This window comes from Citrus sinensis, chromosome 9 (assembly GCF_022201045.2).
Source record: "Citrus sinensis cultivar Valencia sweet orange chromosome 9, DVS_A1.0, whole genome shotgun sequence".
NCBI lineage: Eukaryota > Viridiplantae > Streptophyta > Magnoliopsida > Sapindales > Rutaceae > Citrus > Citrus sinensis.
In genome coordinates, this window is record NC_068564.1 from 22,363,444 (window position 1) to 22,384,861 (window position 21,418).

Here is a 21,418-nt window from a genome sequence, read left to right on the forward strand (position 1 = left end):
TTTAAGATTTTAAAGTTCTTTTCAGTTATTTGCTAATTTTCTATATGCTGATCTGTGGCTAGCTTCTGTTTTCATTATGGCTTACAACTGTTGAGGTCGTCTTGCTTTCATATCTAAAGTTGTGGACATTAAAATATGTTCAGTCATGTCTAAATGTCCTTCAATACTCATGTTTACAGAAAGTTAAAGATAGCTGGAGAGTTGTAAATCCCAGAGACATAATACCAACAGTTCCGCGCTTGATGGGCTATTGCCATGTTGCTCAGCCCGTGTATCTGGTTGCTGGAGAGCTAAAAGATGCTTTGGTGGGTCATTTATTCAGTTCCATTCTCTTTTTAAATCTCAAATTACATGGAGCATTCTCCAAGTTGCATGAATTTTCCTTGGGATAGATACTGTATGCCGCACAAATATAGGGTTAAAACAATTGTCATATTAACTAAGTTTATGATTCGGCTGCTTAGTTGTCATGTCACTTATTAATAAATCTAGTTGATGTGTTTAAAGAGAAAAAAAAATAGTTTCACTGCTAAAATATGTTGATTTTACCTTAAAGAAACGAGCCTTTTCTACGTTATAATATGCAGCTTTCTGATGTTAGAACTGCAGCAATTGTGGAACCATAAGTAAAGCAGTTTCATTTGCTTTGGTTCTTCTTCCAATAAATTTAAAACCACTTCTTCCTGGCACTATCTCATTAATTTCCTGTGCAATTCGCATATTAGTTAAATTGGAATTAGTCAATATGTGCAGTCTGAAATGGTACATATTATAGGCTCTAAAATCTTCTTTTTCTTGTTTCCTGCATACCCAGTACATTACTCTTAGCTAATGAATGCAGCTACTTCTTTAAAAATGTGCTGTGCAGGCTGCTATGGAGGTTTTAAAAGATGGTTATCAAGGTGACGTGATTGGGGAGGCCACACCTGATGTTCTCGTCAGTGAATTTGTACGTTTCCTGTCTTTTGATTATTTATTTATTTTTTATCTTAAATCTCGACTAAGATTATCCTAGAGGTATTGAATGCCGAATTATGAGTTGATAGATATCACATTACTTTCCTATGTAGTCTTTATAAAAACTCACAAAACAAGCATGGGTTTCTCATTTTCTTCACTTTTGTATGCTGTTGCTTGAAAACAAGAGAAGTCCCATTGACTCTTCTTGTGCTTTTCTTGACAGAATTAAGAAATCTGTCTGCATCAATAAACTTTTAAGCTTTTATGTCCCCTTTATCCTTGAAAACAATGTGTCTAACCAGTTATTAGATTGCGGGGTGAACTAAATAATGCATGTATAAATATTGAATTAATGCTAAATGCAGTATATGATCCTGTTGTGTAACCTCTGCGGAGGCTGGGTTAATGATGCCTCATACGGGAAAATTGTTCTACTGTGTGATTTGTTGTTATTGTATGCCTCACTTAATTATTCCTTGACATAAAGGGCAGCTGACACTGCACCAGTAGTTTATATTCATTTCACAGTTGCTTTGTGGTTTCTGATTCTTGGTGATTGAGAACATTTTTGCAGATGAAAGGTGAGAAGGAACTTATTGAAAAGATATTGCAAACTGAGATAAATATATTTCGTGCAATTCGAGATGGAAGCGCACTTATGCAGCATATGGAGGATTTCTATTACATATCACTCTTAGAGGTATAGAATATCAAGTTAGACAAGTATTAACATTCTTTTTTGAATCCTTAAAGAGTTATTTTGATAGGCACTCCGCTGCAAGTACAAAAATTGAATCCCTTTCTAGTTTCCTTTGATTCAAATTGAAAGTCCATTTAAATGTTTTTATCTACATTGCCCATACACAGTTAACCAGTCAAATTGTGTGATGTTAATATCAAATTTTGTTTTTCTTCTTCAGAATGTGAGAAAATATTACCAACCTGCAGCTGTGTCTCAGAGTGAAGAAAGCAGCGCTTGAATCAGCTAGGAATGGCATGGTATGGCTCAGGGCCAGCGGCCAAGTTTACCATAAAACTTGACTTGGTCAGTGTTGCAAGTGTTATCAGTCAAGCGGTGTAGCTGGAATTGTAAATCAGCAATCATGTGTAAAGTTGTACAGTCACTAATCTTCTTTAACTTTATTCTTTATATGCTGGCTTTCATAGGATGCAAAGGGGCACCAATAATTGGTATGGTTAAGAAGACATGTAATTTTGGGGAAAAAAAATATCTTTTAGACTATCTGTAATCTTCTTTGACTGATATATGTCGTTTACAGGCTTCACTTGTGATTTTGTTATTCTGTCTGGTTTGCATTTGAAGTTCTTAATAATGGTCAAGAACACACTAAAAGGTTAACTGGGGGATAAAAAAAATGAAAGCAAACGGACAGCAAAAGTTGCCTAATAAGATAGGCAAAGGATAAACTTCTGAAACAAGATCATATATCACAGTTTCAGAATATTCACAATGCAAAGTGATGCATTATTAAAGAATGGAAATTTCCAAAAATGCAAGAGGCCGCAAATAAGCAAATCACACATGTCAATTGCAACCATTAAGGAATATATACTGAACTTGATGGTGAATGAACTGCAAATAATTATCAGAAACCATTTTTAATGGCAAAATGAATGCAGATTCAATTACGCAAAAAAGTCTCGCGACAACTTATTTATTATCGTGCACATCACATATCAATTTTATGGAAACGTTCTTGGATGTTAGATCAAGGACATATCATGATAACAAAAACTTCTATTAGAAAGAAAGAGCTTTTTTGCAACCATTAAGGAATATATACTGAACTTGATGGTGAATGAACTGCAAATAATTATCAGAACCCATTTTTAATGGCAAAATGAATGCAGATTCAATTACGCAAAAAAGTCTCGCGACAACTTATTTATTATCGTGCACATCACATATCAATTTTATGGAAACGTTCTTGGATGTTAGATCAAGGACATATCATGATAACAAAAACTTCTATTAGAAAGAAAGAGCTTTCACTATGAACCACAGGTCCATCCTACACAAAACTGAGGCCTCCACAGAAAGATCAAGCATTTGAAAGATATTTCATAAAACTACGTATAATCCATTCTTATTGTCGGTCAGTCGACACTGGAAACCACAAATGATCCTACATCAAATTATCCCTTCAAAAACATCCTGAAAATGAAGTCATGACCACTAATGCCAACAAAGATGCAACCTCAGTATCCTAATATCCCTCAGAATGCACCAAATAAACTAATGATTTGCCGTGAGATTTCCTCAAGTTCTTAAGAAGACATCAAACAAGACACCTAAACCTAATCCATTTCCAAAACTGAAACCACAGACAACATATATCTGACCAAATCAGAATGTAGATATCTACATCTATGTTCCCTCTTGATTTTCTAATAGTTCCAACATATCAAGCACACGTCAAGAAACCCAAAGTCAATCTCAACTCACATCACAGTGTATGTTCATTAGAAGATGTAACCAAAAGATTTGTCCATATAATATGCAACACGAACAAGCCCCACAACAATTGAATGCTCAGGAACACCATTGTTGTCTACAATTCACATCGTATGTCTACAATCAAGGCTAAGACATTATCGACATCAGAAATTACCACCTCAAATCACTTTTTGGATGAACCCAAAAAGGCCTTCTCAAAATTGCCATTTTTCAATTGCTATTACTAAATAATAACCCCAAAATTTTCATGATTATTATTGTTGTACATTAAATAAAACCTAAAAAATACTAAGAAAGATAATAGTTTTCTCACGCAAGCCTAAATTAACATCACAGATGCCCTAATTGGAGAAATTTAAATTCATAGAACAATAAAACAACCAACAAAATTCAAATTAAATAAAACTCCATATGCATTTAATAATCAATCAGTCACATATGCTCTTGTTTCCCTTGTATTTTGCCAACAGAAAATATCAAACAAGAAACAAGTGTCTGATGAGACTGAAGAAAACGAGAAAAAAAAAGAAGCAAAACCCTAAATTGGTCACAGATACGATGTCGTTTGGGTTAATTGATGTCGGCATCATCGAAATCGTCCTCGAACTTGTTGAAAAAGTCGGCGTCGGCGAGCTTGTTGTCGATGGAGATGACGCCCTCGCCGAAGATCTCCAGTGGGTCGACGTCGTCAACGTCCATCGCTACCGTGGCTCCCTGATCCTCCATATCTCCGAAGAATTCCATCTGCATCGGCCTCATTTTTTTTTTTTTTTTTGGTTTTTCTTTTTCCCCCTTCTCTCTCCAGTGACGGAATCGAAGGAGCGGGAGAATAATAATAAACTACGATGTCGTTTTTCACTCCCACTCTCTCCTGTTGGCCCAGTGTTTGAGGAATTTACAAAACGTCCCCTAATTTAAGTTTTTAAATTTATTATTTTTGTTTTTATTACTTTATATTTTTCATCCTAATTCTGATCATTTTATTCCGGTTATCAATAAATCATACGTCCAGTTTCACATTAATAACATCATATCATTTATTCCAATCTTAAATGTAAATTACATTTGTGCCAACCTCCTTCCATTGTATTGATTTTGCCCTATGATATCTTTATCTAACTAATCTATTTGTCAATAAACACTAATCTCTTTTTATCTTTGTTATTAATCTTTTCGTTTAAAAACAAAGTTGTTTAACCACTCAATCTATTACTTTGAGCCCCCATAAAATATTGTGGAGGCTTAATTCCTTCATCAATTATTAAAATAATTGAATGAAAGTAATTTTTTTCATCTAAATGAAGTAGATATCTTTTAAATATTAAAGATGGTTAAAATTTGATGTAAACTCATCAAACCTACTAATTCAATAATTTAAAATCACAAAATAAGCATCCTAGCTAATTTTTAGCTCATTTACAATATACATCAAGAACTCTGCTCATATAAAATATCTTGAATAACATATTTGCAACAATAATAACAAATCTTTAATAGTAATAAATCACCAATAAAAAATATGTTCAAAATAATCACAAAACCAAGTATAGGAAACTTTAAACATTATAATTATTCCTATCAATCTTCTCTACTATGATATTCTCACTTTATTAAATTTTGTTAAAGAGAGGATACTACCAACATATTAAAAAAAACACAATTTTTAATATATTAAAAATTATATTTTTTTGTATTTTATTGATATCATCATTTTAACAAAGTGAGGATATCCTCACTAGATAAAGACTATACATACATACGTACATACGTGCAAATATATGTGGGGGGACTTACAATTTACTATTTGTTCCTCAATCTAAAATAATAACACAATTTAAAAATATCTAAAATAACAACCAATAAAAATTTTTTTTTTTATATTCTGAAACAAAATAGTCATTTTGTGCATATTTTATTAGATTTTGAAAAAAGCAAAATATTTTGTGAATTTCAGGTAAAGAGTTAAAAAAATATATGTTGATATATTTTTAATATAAAAACGAAACATTCTTCACGGAGAATGTTTTCAAAGGAAATGCATACATTTTTCAATTTTCAAACAAAATAAATGCATATCATAATATTATTCTATTTATTATATAACTAATATAATATCTTAGATGTATTGTAAATTTTCCCCTCCAAAAATAATCTTAATTTGGTTTTTTTGGAAAAAAAAAAAGGGCTTAAATATTAGTTAAGTTCGTGCCTTTGGGAAAGATAGATTTATGTCTCGAGTGGAGACGAGAATCTAAATCTGAATGGAGAAGATAAAAGGAACGTGGCAAATGGACAGCACAAGCTAATGGAGAATGGTCTTCTCCACACTTCTTTACCACCATCACAGAGACCCATCATCAGCTGCTGCTGCTGCTCCATCTTCTTCGTCCCTCATCTTCATTTTTTACAACTCAAAACCACCTCCCATTTTCATCATCATCTTCGTCTCTCATTTGCCCTCTCCCCCAAGTCCAGCAAGTGGGACTCCAATGCTGGCCGCAACTTCAACTTCAGCTTCAGCGAAGAAAACCAAGAGGAAGAGGAAGAAGAAGAAGAAGAAGAGCAAAGCTCTACTGGGAATGTAAAGAAGAAAAAGAGGAAGAAAAGAAAGTGGTGGTCTAAGAACCCGCCTCCAAAGCTTAACAAGAAAAGGGCTGCGATTATTTTCGATGAAGCCGTTGGAAGTATCTTGATTTTTAAGGTAAATTTTCTCAGTTACCCTTTTGTTTTTTTAATAATTTTTATTGTTTGTTTTATATTGTATATCTCTGTTCAGCTATAAATGCCATATTGCTTGGGATTACTCATTCATTTCCTAAGCGATAGCATGCACGTTTGTAGGGCATTGTCTATATGTCCGAGTGAAAATTGCATCAAATCATTTATAATCGTTCGTTTGTCATGTACTTTCTTCTGATGGATTTCGGTTACATAACGTCTGTTACTCGGATTCGTCCACTTAATATGAGACATCAGAGTCATAAAGAAACCATATTGGTTGTTCAAATGGTAGGTTGGACATTCTTGTAATTCTGACATGTGCAAGTACTTTTATGCCTATGGGTTTGGAGCAGGTGTTCAAGTCCTTTGGTTGGTTCCTTCCCGTCGTCGTCATCTCCTATATGCTAGCTTCTGGCCTTAAAGCTTTCCTTATGACATTTGGATTCTACCTTGTGCTGTCGTTACTGTTGTTAGCATTTGAGAAATTGTGGGGAATGACGCACTGGAAGCCTATAGGCAAGTCCAGAGTGAGGAGAAAAGCATCCTCCATGTATGCTAGTAGAGTTCAGATGGAAGACAGAGAAGTAGAAGAAGCCCAGGATGCCACAAAGGAAAAGATGGATACTCCATCTTGGGTGGGTAGTAATAATGGTCCAGTTAATAAGGGAACCCAAGATGTGCCTGACTTTGGTGGATGGGATTTTCTGGATGAAGCAAGACCAATGCAAGGGACATCTCGAGTGACAAGTGAATCACAAACGACCGAGGAGGAAATATTAAGCGGCAATGGGAGAAGAGTGCCTAGAAAATCACAAACGACCAAGGAGAAAAAATTAAGCGGGAATGGGAGAAGAGAGACGAGTAAATCACAGAGGACTGAGGATGACAAGGTAGGTGGGAATGGGAGAAGAAGTGACATACCCTTGCTAATAAGATTGCTGATTGCCGTATTCCCATTTATAGGTTTCTGGGCTAAGATGTTTTGGTGAATTGCCCTGATCAAGCTTGAACTTGGACCATCAGTTCGTTTGATTTTGCTTCAAATTGCTAAGCTTGAGTCACCAAATCTGAAGGGGTTGTTTGTTTATGTTCTTGCTTCACCATTTTTCACCCGGTTGAAAATTTGAAACCATGATCAAATTGTTCTTCCATCAAGGTCCATTTGCTCACAAATAATCCTTATCGTGGTTCATTCAAGAGCCAAGTTCTTTTACCTCTCTGGTGACAGTGGAGCTGTTTGAAGGTTTTCATGTTTTTATTTTGAGAATTTTCCTCATCAAGCAATTTGGTCCTATTCGTGGTAAGAGATTTAGATTCATCCATACTTGTAAAGATATATTCTTTGAGTAGGATACATGAGATATAGTAATATATGTCTTGCGGTTTCCCTTTCTTTTCCACTTATTAGAGAGAAAAGGAGAAAAATTTTATTTTGATCTGAGGGTCTTTCTAAATGTCCACTGCATTCTTAGATAATCAGTTTGGTCCATCAAACATGAATCGTTTTATATCGGTACATGCTGGAAATTGAGTGCCGAATCTTCCAACAAGTAGCGTTGTTTACTCCATAAGTAGCTACATCACCGCATTCTATCATTATCACTCGAGGATGCTCATCGATTATCAGCTCATGACCTATCATACTTCTGAAGCTTTTTTCCCCGGAAAATGCAGAAAATGGGAATATAAGCACAATTTTTTTCTGGTATTTTAATGTTGTTTAATCTCACTCTTCAATTCTTTTCAGTTGCTGTGGCAAGTCTTAGCCTGATTTTATTTTCTATATTCCCTCTGAATAAAATGGATTGCAGCCCCTCTTTTTCCCAGCGAGTTGTTTAGGGCAACAACTGGGGCAACTCTTTGCAGAGGAATATTACCAATTTCATTCTGCTGTCAATTGCCCCTCAACCATGATCAACGAGGAACAATTGGGAGTTGTTAATTATATATACCCATTGCTGTATTGCAATGTTGCATCCATTTGGTTATGAAGATTCAAAGAGGTTTATTAACTCCAAGGGATGCAGATAGCAAATGTTGATATTGCTTCACCACTAAAACACATCAGAAGTTATTGGTTTTGGAATATGGAATGTTTAATGTCTCCAAAAGCAGAAGATTGAACAAGTTTTACAAAGTGCAATCTGTAGGAACAGAGTTCTTAGAACACTTATAAAAAAATAAAATAACATAAATTACGAAGTTGCACTTGCGCACAGGGTACATTTTTCATTCTCCACCCCAAGCCTCGTTTCAAATTAATTCACATTTGATAAAGAATCAATAAACCTCCAAAAGAATGTTAAAATTACACAAAGAATGTTAAAACTACACAAAGAATTCTCGCATCCAAGACTCAGCTATAGCTAAACAGAAGAAAAATCTTTGTTATCTTGCAAACAGCTGGCCTCCGTTGATGTTGCAAGTTGATGCCGAATCCTGGAGGCAACCGCAAAAACCATCCTCATCTTTGGGAAATGTCTTCGGCAAAGGATGGTCAGGAATCACACCAACCTATATAAGAACATAGGAGCATGTAGCAAGGTGAAAAAGAAGATTTAATGTAAGAGTGAGAGAGGGGATAACCTAAGAATCAGTAAAAGACCTTGTCAATATCAGTGTGAGCGGGTGTCTCGTAACGAGCAACTGTAACAGCCAAGCCGGAACCATCAGATAGTTGAAATACTGACTGGATTTTGCTGCAGATTGGAACAAAAGCTCTAGTCAGGACTACTGGGATGTAACGAATAAATGATTTACAAGAAAACAAGTTTACCCTTTTCCATATGTGGGTTCTCCAAACAATACGGCACGTTTATTGTCTTTTAATGCACCAGCTAATATTTCACTCGCACTAGCAGTTCCCTTGTTCACCTGACAAAAGCTCAGAACAGACATCAATAATGTTGTACCACCATTTGAAAATAAAATCCACAAGGATTGAGATACAAACACAGAGAGAGAGGAGATAAAATGAAAACTGAAAAGAACTATATGTATACAAACTAAGATGATTGTGCCACGAACCGAGAGACATAAGAAATGAATATAGCTCGAATTTTATTGAATATCCTGAACACGTATTTATTGGACTAGATAGAGATAATGGTGCATGTATCCTAAAAATTAAGTATCATGGATAACCAAATTCTAAAACAATGAAATACACAAAAGCATACCAGCACAGTTTCCCAAAAAAAAAAAAAAAGCATACCAGCACAGCTAGGGGCTCCGAAGCTGCTAATGCATCAGTTCCATCAGTATCATAGATATCTCGAACACCACGACTATCACAAATATACACAATCACCCCTTTATCTAACCTGAATGGAAACAGCTAATCATTAGAATTTATGCAAGGACTACTAATTAAAACTTGATATAAAAATGCAAAACAGTGATCACATTGTAACTGAAGCTAGAAGATCCTTAAAAGTTCAATCCATAACAAGTTATTCAGATGCAGAAAATGAGATCACAGTGTCTCGTATTGAAGAAGAAGAGTCTCAAAATATACATGGACCAGTTGCATCTTTCTTATTTTGCAAACAGTAAGCTCGAACTTTTTCATTTCAGGGCTCATGCTAATTATAAATTTGGTTTTGCTCATTTTGTTATATCGAGATTATATATCCACTTATATTTGATGCTCATAAAATCCAATTTTCGTGTATGCTCGTGCGGTATAAACAGTCCTACTACTCAGCTGTGGAGAAAACCTTAAATTTCAGCTTACTGGACTGACCTACAAACTATCACTCATTATTGATGAACTTTTAAAAAATAATAAAAAAAAAAACCACCCCCGAGGTTTGATGAGATCCTGATGAGCTCAGGTCAAATCATCAAAGAAAAGTTTGAAAGAAAAAAACTTGACACGACAAAGGCAACAACATTCAAGAATGGAGCTGAAGATTAAATTTCATAATCAGAAAAGGGTATGAGGAGAAGGCTCAATAGCTCTCAGGAATCATGTTAGATATGAAAGACGTCTAAAGCGTCCTTGATTTATCTGAAGAGGCAAAAGGCTCAATATACAGAATTTGAATGACAACAGATAAATTGGACAAAAGTACATCCCAAATAAGCAGGAATATCACAATCATAACAAGAATGAACTATTGTCTCTCATGACTGAAACTTAGAATCGAATGATGAATATATTTCGCATCTAACTTGGCAAGAGTGCTAAGAGAAATAATCAAGAATTTGAATTTACTAAATTTCTGTTGCATTCAACTGAAAAATAAATAAAGACACATCCCTTCACAAACGCACGCACACAAAAAAAAAAAAAAAACATAATACGTTTAATCAACAACAAGATACCAATATGCATAAAAATTAAAGCACCCATATATGAATTTTAAAATCAAGTATCATAAGGTCATAGAGTTTAGCATTAATCCTCCTTGCTAATTTCACTTACCAAATCTTGGCAATCTCAATTCCTTCTGGGAAAAGACCACCACTGCAGCAAATTCAAATTTTCAGAAAGCCTGCCAAAGGGCCAAGTTAAGAATGGAGCATGTTCAAAAGCTAATCACCTATTATCTCGAAGGTCCAACACAAATGCATTGACACTATTACTCCTTAAAGTATCGATTGCTTCCCTGACAGCCCCTGCAAGAAAAGTAATTCTCAATAGGAAAAAGGAACCGCAAACTGCAGTACATATACAAGATTATAAACCATGAAAACTCACACTAAATAAGCTTAAAGAGAATAGAAGTTGGAGAAGAGTATAAGGAAATCAAATTCAGATAAACTGAAAAAGGTTTCAATTAAAAGCAGTCCATCAAATTGTTCAATCATGCCATAGAGCAACATGGCAAAAATAACAAGAAGCTTCCTTTAAAGGGGTAAATCAAGCATCTTAAATACTAAACAGAAAAAACATATTTTAGTGTTTTTATTAATCAAACTTGCAAAATACATAACTATATCAAAATCTAAGACTTGTCACATATTTGGAGATGTGGATCATGTAGTCTTTGAGCAATTTATATACCATCACACGATGAACTTCAGTGAATGAAAACAGGTTACGCACACTATTCATTTATCACTGACAAGTTTTTTTTTTTCCCTCTTTTTCCAATCCAATGAGGTTTCAGGCCTTGAAGGCAAGTAAATGTTCTGCTGCAACATTTATGACAGCTTATGCATCCTGCCAAACTAGTAACTACTCATGTCCACTTACCAGAAGCATTTTGGTTAAATGAGGTTAGCTTAATATAACCAATCCTAGGTGAACTCTTCCCAGGACCAGGAACCACACATAGCCTAGACTTCACTGGATTCAGTGACACTTTCTCTCTCCTGGAAAACAGCAGTTGGTTAAATCTATTCAGCGATCACAAGAGTACACGAAGTGAACATACCCAGTAAAGATGGTGAAATATGAAGTAAAACATTAAAAAGAAATTATAAAATCTATATTGTGATATGTAAAACTCTTTAATCCAAAAAAAAAGGAGGAAAAATAGTTTCCCTGAGATATGAAATTTCACCATAAAGAACTTACGTCAAAGCTAGATGCCTTATCTCAGCTCCACTGCGGACAGTTAATTCTACTGGGCTTCCTTCTGGTCCCCTGTCATTCAGTAGAAGCAAATGTGACCCCAAAAATATACACTCTTCTAGAAGGATTTCTCATACAAATAAAAGAAAGAGCAATCAACTAACCAAACAATAAGTGCAGGTATTATAATGATAATCAGAGCAATCGTCATTAAACATGTTTAGTATCGACAGCCCTGTTTCCAACGTAATAAAGCAGGCAGCATCATCTACTCACTTACATCAGGTCTGCTCCAAATTTACCAATTTCTATTTTAGTGCGTCTTAGAGGAGCACATATTGCAGAATGACTAAAAACCATCAAAGAATGTCCTTCCTTCTACACTACACTGTCACTAACAAAAACATGGAAAACTACTTCTTCTGAAGCTCTTGGACAGTGAGATAATTAATGAAACATCGGAAAAAATACAAAAGGTAAATGTTTCAAATCTCTGACATAACAGAGGCAAACAACAGCTAAATCAAAGGAAAAGGTAACTGCTAAATGCGAAAAACGCCAAACTAATATTTCTATAAATATTTGGAGCATGAAGACTGGTGCTATCAAAAGAATTCTAGTTCTATCTAAGTCATCGAAATAAATAGATAGATTTTTGCCTTCAGATGAAAAACACACTTACTGCAATCTCTCTGCTGCATCATATATGCCCATGCTTTCTGTGCTTGTATCATCTATTGCCAGAATAACATCTCCAGACAAAATCCCAGCCCTATTTGCAGGACCTCCTGGCATGGAAGAAATAACAACAAGTCCAGCTGATGATCCATCAGAAGCTGTTGGGTAGCCAATTGATAGGCCTACACCTGTAAGAGCCCCTTGTGTGCCAGACTGCCTTTGAAGAAGATATAAAGAGATTTAAGGGTAATCTCCAAATAAGCATGAGTTCTTTTCAAGCTTATTATGGGGAACATAGATTTGTTATCCTTGCTTCCCAATATTCAATAATAAAAGTAATAGATTAAAGTATAAAAAATATCTCATACCCGCAAACTATTGAACTTTTCAGGCTCCAGAAACCTTGTGAAAGGATCATCCAATGTGGCAAGCATCTTTCTTATGGCCATGTCTGCAAGTAGATACAACTCTAGGGCTTAGAAAGGTGGTACACATAAAAGACACAGAAGAAACCATAAACTAATTGTAATATTATTAATCAGCAAGCAGTCTATTTGTTGCCCAAATCATTTGTTTGCAGATCCTTCTACCAATCTAATACCATAATATGTTGTTGCTTCAGGAAATATTTTGATGTCCCCATTGATAACAGCTAGAAGGGTGCACAAGATATAGTTGGAAGTTTTACATACAGTCAGGTAATGACCATGTTATCATCCAAATATAAAGGAAATCGTCAAATTAAAATCATCAATAAGTATACAATAAAGCATGTCGATCTAAGTCAAATCCAATTATTTTAGCATCATTTTTCTTTGGTGAGTTTCAGCAAAATAACTAAGATAAGTGAAGAAAAGAATATTGTCAGTACATGTCTCTTCACGGGTGTTCATTGGCTCATTTCGCAGTGCATTTTCTCTGTACCGAAACCAACTTTGACCATTGAAAGTTTTGTCAACATACGCACGATCAATTGTTCTCCATGCCTCTAAGAAGAGGCGATTTTCTTCGCTGAGGGCCACTGCACAATAGAAAAGGAGAAGAGAATTAAGATGCGGAGTAAAATATATGACCTAACCTTCCCGCATTTTACAGCGACCTGAATGTTTTATATTATAAAAAAAAAAAATCAACTTACAAGATGGAGTCTCACTAAGAGCAATAGTAGTTGACGTCACAAGCATCGCAGTAAAAACCAACTGGACAAAAAGAACAGAAACACATTGCCTGATTCTGTCCGAACAACTTCTCACTTTCAAGAGGCTGCTCCTATATCTGATAGAAATCAGTCCACACTGAGAAGAAAAGCCCTTGTTCAGCTGGCAAAAGTGCTGAAACAAGAATTCCTCTTTAAACGGTCCAACAGAATTACAACAAATTCCGAGTCTTTTACTTATAGTTGTCCTTGTACGCAACAAGAAACCCTGTAGTCGAGCTTCTACAATCCCCGGGTGAGATTTCCATGACTGCACTAGTACAAATTCCAATCAAAGTTATAAACCAAAATGGCATCTCTATCATTAAAATAATGGTTACATTCTGCAAATTTGACAGCAATCCACTTCCCAATATCACAGTCACCATAAATGAACTAACTTAACACACAAAACAGCTAGCTCAGAGTCTGAACCATTTCCTAATTAATTAAAAATTAGATTAATTCTCAATTCATGAGTAATCTTCTTCCATAGAACTAGTATGTTGCGCAGTTCTAGTTTATGAATCAATACAATTGCATTCAACTGAACATAGACAAAACTCAATCCAAATAACAAAATTCAATAAACCCAGATGCATTATACCACTGAATAAATAAAAGACTCTTGCTTTATTCAAATTTATCAAACATATACGATTGAAGAAACCGTTTGTGCAGTTAATGTATACGTATGGAAAAAAAATTTTAAAAAAAGAAACATAATTTTGTTGAAAGGTTACCTTGGAAATAGTGGCTTTAAATGTGAAGCTGGGGAAATTAGAAGATAGGGGAGAAAATGTAGCAGAGCTTGCAGTGAGGAGCTCCATGAAGAGAGAACCCCACAAATTTCAGCTGTTTTTTCCTTCATAATTTTCACTTTCTTATCGTTGCATGCATTTGCACACTTGGTCTGGACTCATATTACTGAAAATCCAAATTGGGCCTTAGCCTAATTATTAAATGGAGTTGCTACTTGCTATTACAAACACCCTCCTTCAAACTAATTACACTTTACAACCCGCAATCAATCCCATAGAGTTTGAAACATTTATTTATTAAATTTTTATAGGTTAGGGGAATTAACTCCAACATCTATCCCAAAAAAAAAAAACCAACATTTGCATAACTTCCATTCAAACTCCACGATCCCCTCAATGATAGTTTATGAATAGGGATGGCAATGGGGAGGGGAGGGGAGGGGACCAATCTCCCCGTACCCATCCTGATTTTGCGTATGTTCCCATCCCCTCCCGTCTCTGTCAAAATTATTTGAGAGAATCTTCATCCCCTCCCCGAATAATAACAGGGGATCCCCGAGGGTCCCTAATCTCCGAATAACTAATACATTTTTTTTTTCGATTTTGAGTTAATCATATTAAAATAAAAAATTTAAATAAAAATAAAATTTGAAATATATCTTACATTAATATCCATTACAAAAGTCACATACATTAAATTAGTAAGTAACGTAATATACAAGGGATACAAACTTCTTTTACAAACTATCATGAACAAATTAATAGTTTAATACAAAATTGTTACAAATAAAATCAAATTTACATTCAAAATTAACTTTTTCAATGGTGGCGTGGGCACTTTATAAATGTGGATTATTCCCTTTACAACACAATAGTTAAATCGGAGCAAATCAAGAGCAAATATTAGATTAAATTATATATTAAAATTGTGATTCGTTGTGGGCAATTATAACATCTAAAAATAAATAAATAATAGATTTAAGTTTAAAATATTTAAAGAATATTAAAAAAAATAATTGGGCTAATAGAATCTACTCGATCTTTTTAATGTCCTAAATAAATATTTATAAATTTAATTAGTTAATTATGCCTAAAAGTTTAATAATATAAATATTTTGATATTTTTTATTTTTACCAATATTTATAATTTTATTATTTATTTACTAGTAATTTTAAAAAATTAAAATAAAATTAAAAATTAAATTGGAGAAATGGGTAGGGGATGGGGATTCCACCTCATCCCCGTCCCCTCCCCGAATAAGAAATTGGGTAAAAAAATTTCCTCGTCCCTTTCCCGAATAAGAAATTAGATATGAAATTATTCTCATACTCTTCCCGAATGGGGAAAATCCTCTAGGGTACCTGTCCCCGTGGGGATTTTTGCCATTCCTATTTATGAAAACATATTATTAAATTTGAACTCACAACCTCTTACTTTCGTTACAAGAATGATTTATATTTTTCGCTTATGTACTAAATTTTTTTTCACCTTCATAATTTAATGTGTCATATAGTGTTAGAATATACAGAAATAAAATTTTCTCGTAAAAGAAAAGTCTTTGTGGCTCATTCGAACCCTAGAACGAGCAAAATTCAATTTCAAGCCCACTTATTAGTAACCTAATTTCACTTTATCAGACGATTAAGCACCCCTTTTTACTTTTTTTTTTCTCTTACCTCTTTCTCTTATTGGGCTTGAGCAACTATCTTTGCAAATTGCGTTGACAAGAATCTTACCCACAAGTCACTAGATTCACCGGCCATTACTGTCTCTAACTTGTGAATTGTGAGCAATGTAATGATTTGATTCATCCACCGCCAGGGGCCACTTGCATTGTGAACATATGACTTAGTCAAGCACAAAAAGAAGAAGAAAAACCTTATACGGCATCACTGATACTGTACGGTGCTCTAGAGTGGCATATAATAATAGAACGCTTACTTTGAATGGCGGCCGTGCCCGTGCTAAAAAGAGCACTCTATTGATAAATCCTATGACTTTTCTTTCACTTTGTTCCAAGTTTTCAAAGCAACTTTATAAGTCTTCGCCTTGTGAATATTATTAGAACACTGACATTGATTGCTTATCGAAAAAACCAACTAACTTCCACCACTTGCTTTTTATCTTTAGATGAAAGTCTTTCTTTTGAATTTTCTCCATCTTTAAAGAGGCCAATTAATTTTGAGTTTCTTGTTTTTCAGCTCTTTAATTTTTCTCTTTTTGGTGCTGTTCAAACAGTGCAAAAGGGTTAAGCGCTGCACAGCAACAAAGATTTAATGTTTACATAAATGAAAATCAAGCATCTCCATAATTTTAATGTGATGCGAATGAGATTCGAGCTTTATACGTTTCTAATTAATGTCTAGTAGTGAGCTACTACTTTTAAAGTTAAGAAAAATTATGAGGATAGTGGTTCGAGTTATTATAGGCTCAACTTTTCTCAATAAAAAGAAAATTATATGGACTTAATTTATAAGTTTATCTCCTTTACGAAATGTGAGTGAAGTAGAGATATTTCTGACGTCATATGTCTGGACATGTACTAATATCTACTCTAATAACAATTATAATCAGTATTATTAAAAAAAAAAAAACTAATCTCTGCAGAATTTAAGCACATAAAATATGTCGCACCGTACCCCCGTTAAAAGTCTTATCCTTCACCCATGACTTAGGTCTACCACTCATTGAAATGAAAAATAAGCCACTAAACCCGGAGGATTGGCAGCTAGTGAATTATTTTCTCGGCAGAAATTGATGTATGACCAAAGCGGTTCGGCAAGTTGCAGAATTTGCAATGCAAAATCATCCTCAAGTTCGCGTGTAGTAATCACTTTAGGTTCCATTAATGCTAGGACGGTAGGGGCTCTCTAGATTAATTACAAAATTAGTTCGGCTTTTGAACTTTATTGGATAGCATCGGACCCATTTTGATGCGTGTTTGAAGAAGGCAAGTATAGCGAAATTAATTATATTTTGGGAGTCATTCTTAGATGGGGACATCCACACGTTCATACTTTATAAAGTGCGGAGTTCTCATTTTACAACATTAGTCAATAACTTCTTGATGACTAGTTGTTAATTGATGGCAAAGGTGATCTAGAAGATGATGCAATTCTTCACTTGATGAAACATCAACATGACGATATTGTATACTTGATGTATCACAATCAAATTAAATTTATCTTCTCACTCAAGCATTCGGTGTTTAATCAAACAAGATCTTATTATTGGACATGATTACTAAAGTATCTAATTATGTGATTAACAATGTATTCTGATGGATTAATTAAATTGTTAGACCCATAACTAGTTCATATGAGGTCTAGAGTTTAATTGAATGAGACTGAATTTGGCCTAAATTTAGTTGCATGAACATGATCCCAAATAAACTTATAAATACGAGTTGTACTACAATAAAATTAATTCACGTGTATGTGCAAGTTCGAAGAGATATATGTTTAAGTATTAGTAATTTTTTTTTTACAAAAATCATTATTTCAATTTTACTTTCTTATCAACTATGTATAATCACATTATACATTTGATAAACTAGAATCCTTCTCTCCTTATTTATACTCTCTAAATTTTTAAAAATTTCATATCATGCATGTAGAAATATTATTCTAATCGAATTTGTATATATACTTTTCTGAGGTCGTGCTAGATCTCCTACATGAATAACACCCATTAGGCCATTGTTGGTAACATGTACATAATTATTAAACACAAATCAGATCTCAAAGGATTGGCTGAATAAAATCAAAACCCTAGCCGGCCCTTCTCGATTGTACAACTTTTCAATTAATATAAGATATGTAATACCATAAAGGCATAAACCTAAAAGTCCCTTGGAAATTGAAAAATGAGTTGGCGCATCGAATTATATTGATAATGCATATTGCATATCCAACGTGAATCTAGGCCACTGAAATGGCACAGCGAATTATTGATCATGCATATTGCATATGTATAACGCGAATCGAGACCACGGCGAATCTTTATTTGCTGGTTAATTATTTAATTAATCTCGAACACAAATCAAACTCTAACATGTGTAATCTTCTTTACCACAATTGATTGATTAATTGTTATTTCACGTTATCCAGATTCCAACTTTATCGCATCTTCACAAGATTCCCTCCTCCTGGGACCATAAAAATGGCTCCCATGCATCGGTGAATAAAAACCCAACACTGATCTGAAGAAAGCCCACAAAAAACAAAAAAAAAAAAAAAAACAAAACAAACAAAAAGGGAAATTACACGTTCACATTCCAACTTGGACTCAACTGGCTCTCTCCCAAAAAATAAAACATAATAGACCAAATTGAAATTCGTGCATTAAAATATTAATTTGGCATGATTTGAATAACAATTAGGAGTTGAAAAAAAAACAAACGATCATGGTCCAAGTATTCATTATCCCCATTACACGAACCATCCACTCATATCTAAAATCCACCAACCCTAATGCTAATTTGATTACACTATCTTATACATTACTACACATGCAATTTAAAAAAAAAAAAACAAAAACACCCAAAAATAGAAAAGAAAATTAAAAATTAAAAATAATCAACTAAACTAAACCGAAGATGGGGTAGTAGCAGTGGGTTCAATTTTTCTCAACTGAATCCCATTGCTTTGAACATCATCGTCATCATGATAAACGTAAGCGAACCCGCCGTGCCGGGTCAGGTCCATACCCGCCATCTCATCCTCGGGCGATATCCGCAAAAGCTTAAGCTTGTGAAGGACAAAAAACAACGGGCCCATGGTGGCGCTAACCCAACCCGCAACAACCAATATTTGGATCACGTGAGCGGCCAAGAGCTTCCCGCCGCCGCCCATGAACAGCCCGTAAGGCCTTCCGGGTTTACCCGGGTACACCTCGTTGACAAATTTCTCCTTGGCGAATAAAGCAGTGAATATGACTCCCCATGCACCGCAGCCCCCATGCAACTGTGCGGCTTCCAAAGGGTCGTCGTACTTTGCCTTCTCGGCCAGCTTGTTGCATGCGATCAGGACCACGGCGGCCACGAATCCGCATACGATGGCGGCCCAGGGCTCCACGACGGAGCATCCGGCGGTGATCGCAGCGAACCCGCCAAGCAGGCCGTTGCAGACGTCCGTGACGTTCCAGTGTCCGGACAAGATTCTTTTCCCGAATAGTGTCGTCAATGCGGCCGTGCACCCCGCCAATGTGGTGGTGACAGCTGTACGGCCAATGGCGCTCCACTGGCCGTAGTGAGATCCTGTATTGTAAGCGCTAAGTATCTTTGTGAAGGATCCCGGGTTGAATCCGTACCATCCAAACCACAGCATAAACGTGCCGAGGACCACGAGGGACGCGCTGTGTCCACGTAGGACTGACTGGCCGGAGCGGTCGAACCGGCCGATTCTTGGACCTTCGATGTAGGCGCCCCAGAGCCCAGCGATTCCTCCCACCATGTGGACGACGCCGGAGCCGGCGAAGTCGATGACGCCGGAGCCGAACAAGAGGTCGCCGGTGTTGGAGGCGCTGGCCCAGCCGTCGACGGACCAGAACCAATGGGAAACGACGGGGTAGACGAAGCCGGTGAGGAAGGAGGAGTAGATTAAGTAGGCGACGAACTGGGTGCGCTCGGCGATGGAGCCGGAGGTGATGCCGGCGGCGGCGATGGCGAAGGCCCATTGGTAGAGGAAGTAGCTGTAGTCGAAGTTGGAGGTGGGGAAGGACTTGAGGGCGAAGTTGTGGCGGCCGATGAAGCCGTTGGAGGGGGTGCCGAAGGCGAAGGCGAAGCCGAAAAGGTAGTAGAAGAGGCCGCCGGCGGCGGCGTCGAGGACGTTGGTGAGCATGATGTTCATGGTGTTCTTGGCGCGGACGGAGCCGGCGCAGAGCATGGCGAAGCCGAGCTGCATGGAGAAGACTAAGTAGGCGGAGAAGAGGAGGTAGGTGGAGTCGACGGCGTATGCGGTGTCGGTGAACTTATTGTTGATGGCTTCGAGTTGGGAGCAGATTAAGGAGGCTGCTGACGTGGCGTCGGTGGCGTTGGGGCCAAAGAAGCTGGCGAGTTGGTCCGCTGAACAACTCAGGGACGTTGCCATGGCTTTCCCCCTTGGGTTGCCTGAGATTTGAAAGAGTTTGAAAAGTCAAACTTTACAGTTTTTGTTTCAAAGAAGGACGAGGGGTGGTTTTGTATCTTTGAATATATATATAAAGCCGAGAGGATGAGGAAGAGTAAGAGAAGAACTTTCAATTGACTTAATTTTTCAATATTTTTTTTTTATTTTTTAAATTACATTACAATACATTGATTTTATTTTTTTTTAAATACTGATATGAATATTACAATGGCACTACTCTAAACTAGGTTTATTACAGCCCATCTAGATTTCCACTCTCACTTAACATAAAAGGAAATGTGTACTAATATCCGATTAAATAAATTAGGTGTTAGTTATCGAGAGCTTGAACCCATTTAAGAGCATGAATGTTACTTGATATTTATAATTGTAATATTACAAAAGTCTCCTACATCAAATTTGTGATGATTGATGAAGTAATCTAAACAGTTAACTTTATCAAACCATTGATCTGATTGATGAAGCTCAAAGTTGATCACTAGCTAACCATTTTGTGTGTATGTGTGTGTATATACATAGAAGATTTTTTTTAATAAGAAATATATAACAATTTTATTTTATAATTTATTTATCGGTTTTGGTTATTTTAAGAAATAATCTATTATGGAAAAACAGTTGGATACAACAAATATAATGTACAACCACTTGTTATTTTCGATATGTACGCATTTGTATTTTCTTTTGTTTTTGACATTATAATTTATTTAGAAATAATTTTTTCCTAAATAAATTGTCCTATCTAAGTTGTTATGTACGCATTTGATGAGGGTAATTAAAGCGTTAAACCGTAATTGAAGACGAAATCTTTTAAAAATTTTGAAATGAAATAGAAATATTTCGAATCCTTGTCCTTTCTATTTAAAGAGACATTCCAAGGCATTTTGCACAACCAAGTTTCGAGGAACGAAACGGTATCGTATTATGCCTGCACGTTTTAACAAAATATTTTTCATTATAGTTTAATATTATTA

At 35.6% G+C, this 21,418-nt stretch overlaps 5 protein-coding genes across 7 annotated transcripts in view; 2 read left to right on the forward strand and 3 right to left on the reverse strand.

Moving 5' to 3' along the window:
* Positions 1-2,253, forward strand: part of LOC102627249 (uncharacterized) — a 42,691-nt gene extending 40,438 nt beyond the window's left edge. For all 3 annotated transcript variants that reach the window (XM_052434430.1, XM_015525884.3, XM_006493933.4), the window contains exons 15-18: positions 180-305; positions 869-949; positions 1,535-1,660; positions 1,881-2,253. In XM_052434430.1, the coding sequence (XP_052290390.1) occupies positions 180-305; positions 869-949; positions 1,535-1,660; positions 1,881-1,940 (393 nt within the window). In that variant the 3' untranslated portion in view covers positions 1,941-2,253. The remainder of the gene's footprint in view (positions 1-179; positions 306-868; positions 950-1,534; positions 1,661-1,880) is intronic.
* Positions 2,254-3,834: 1,581 nt separating this feature from the next.
* Positions 3,835-4,309, reverse strand: LOC102627536 (small acidic protein 1). Its single transcript, XM_006493934.4, has one exon. The coding sequence runs from the start codon at positions 4,196-4,198 to the stop codon at positions 4,010-4,012; it is 189 nt and encodes a 62-aa protein (XP_006493997.2). The 5' UTR covers positions 4,199-4,309; the 3' UTR covers positions 3,835-4,009.
* Positions 4,310-5,649: 1,340 nt separating this feature from the next.
* Positions 5,650-7,596, forward strand: LOC102627828 (uncharacterized). Its single transcript, XM_006493935.4, has 2 exons — positions 5,650-6,140; positions 6,514-7,596. Exons 1-2 carry the CDS (start codon positions 5,745-5,747, stop codon positions 7,147-7,149), a joined length of 1,032 nt encoding a protein of 343 aa, XP_006493998.2. The 5' UTR covers positions 5,650-5,744; the 3' UTR covers positions 7,150-7,596.
* A 709-nt stretch (positions 7,597-8,305) lies between these two features.
* On the reverse strand, positions 8,306-14,468 carry LOC102628122 (carboxyl-terminal-processing peptidase 2, chloroplastic). Its single transcript, XM_006493936.3, has 13 exons — positions 14,301-14,468; positions 13,501-13,828; positions 13,234-13,383; positions 12,731-12,813; positions 12,367-12,575; positions 11,688-11,756; positions 11,364-11,482; positions 10,708-10,783; positions 10,590-10,631; positions 9,375-9,483; positions 8,937-9,034; positions 8,766-8,859; positions 8,306-8,674 (listed from the first exon to the last, which is right to left on the reverse strand). Exons 1-13 carry the CDS (start codon positions 14,385-14,387, stop codon positions 8,549-8,551), a joined length of 1,590 nt encoding a protein of 529 aa, XP_006493999.2. The 5' UTR covers positions 14,388-14,468; the 3' UTR covers positions 8,306-8,548.
* Positions 14,469-18,639: 4,171 nt separating this feature from the next.
* LOC102628413 (ammonium transporter 1 member 1) lies at positions 18,640-20,502 on the reverse strand. The gene has a single exon (XM_015525882.3). The coding sequence runs from the start codon at positions 20,406-20,408 to the stop codon at positions 18,906-18,908; it is 1,503 nt and encodes a 500-aa protein (XP_015381368.3). The 5' UTR covers positions 20,409-20,502; the 3' UTR covers positions 18,640-18,905.
* Positions 20,503-21,418: the final 916 nt, after the last annotated feature.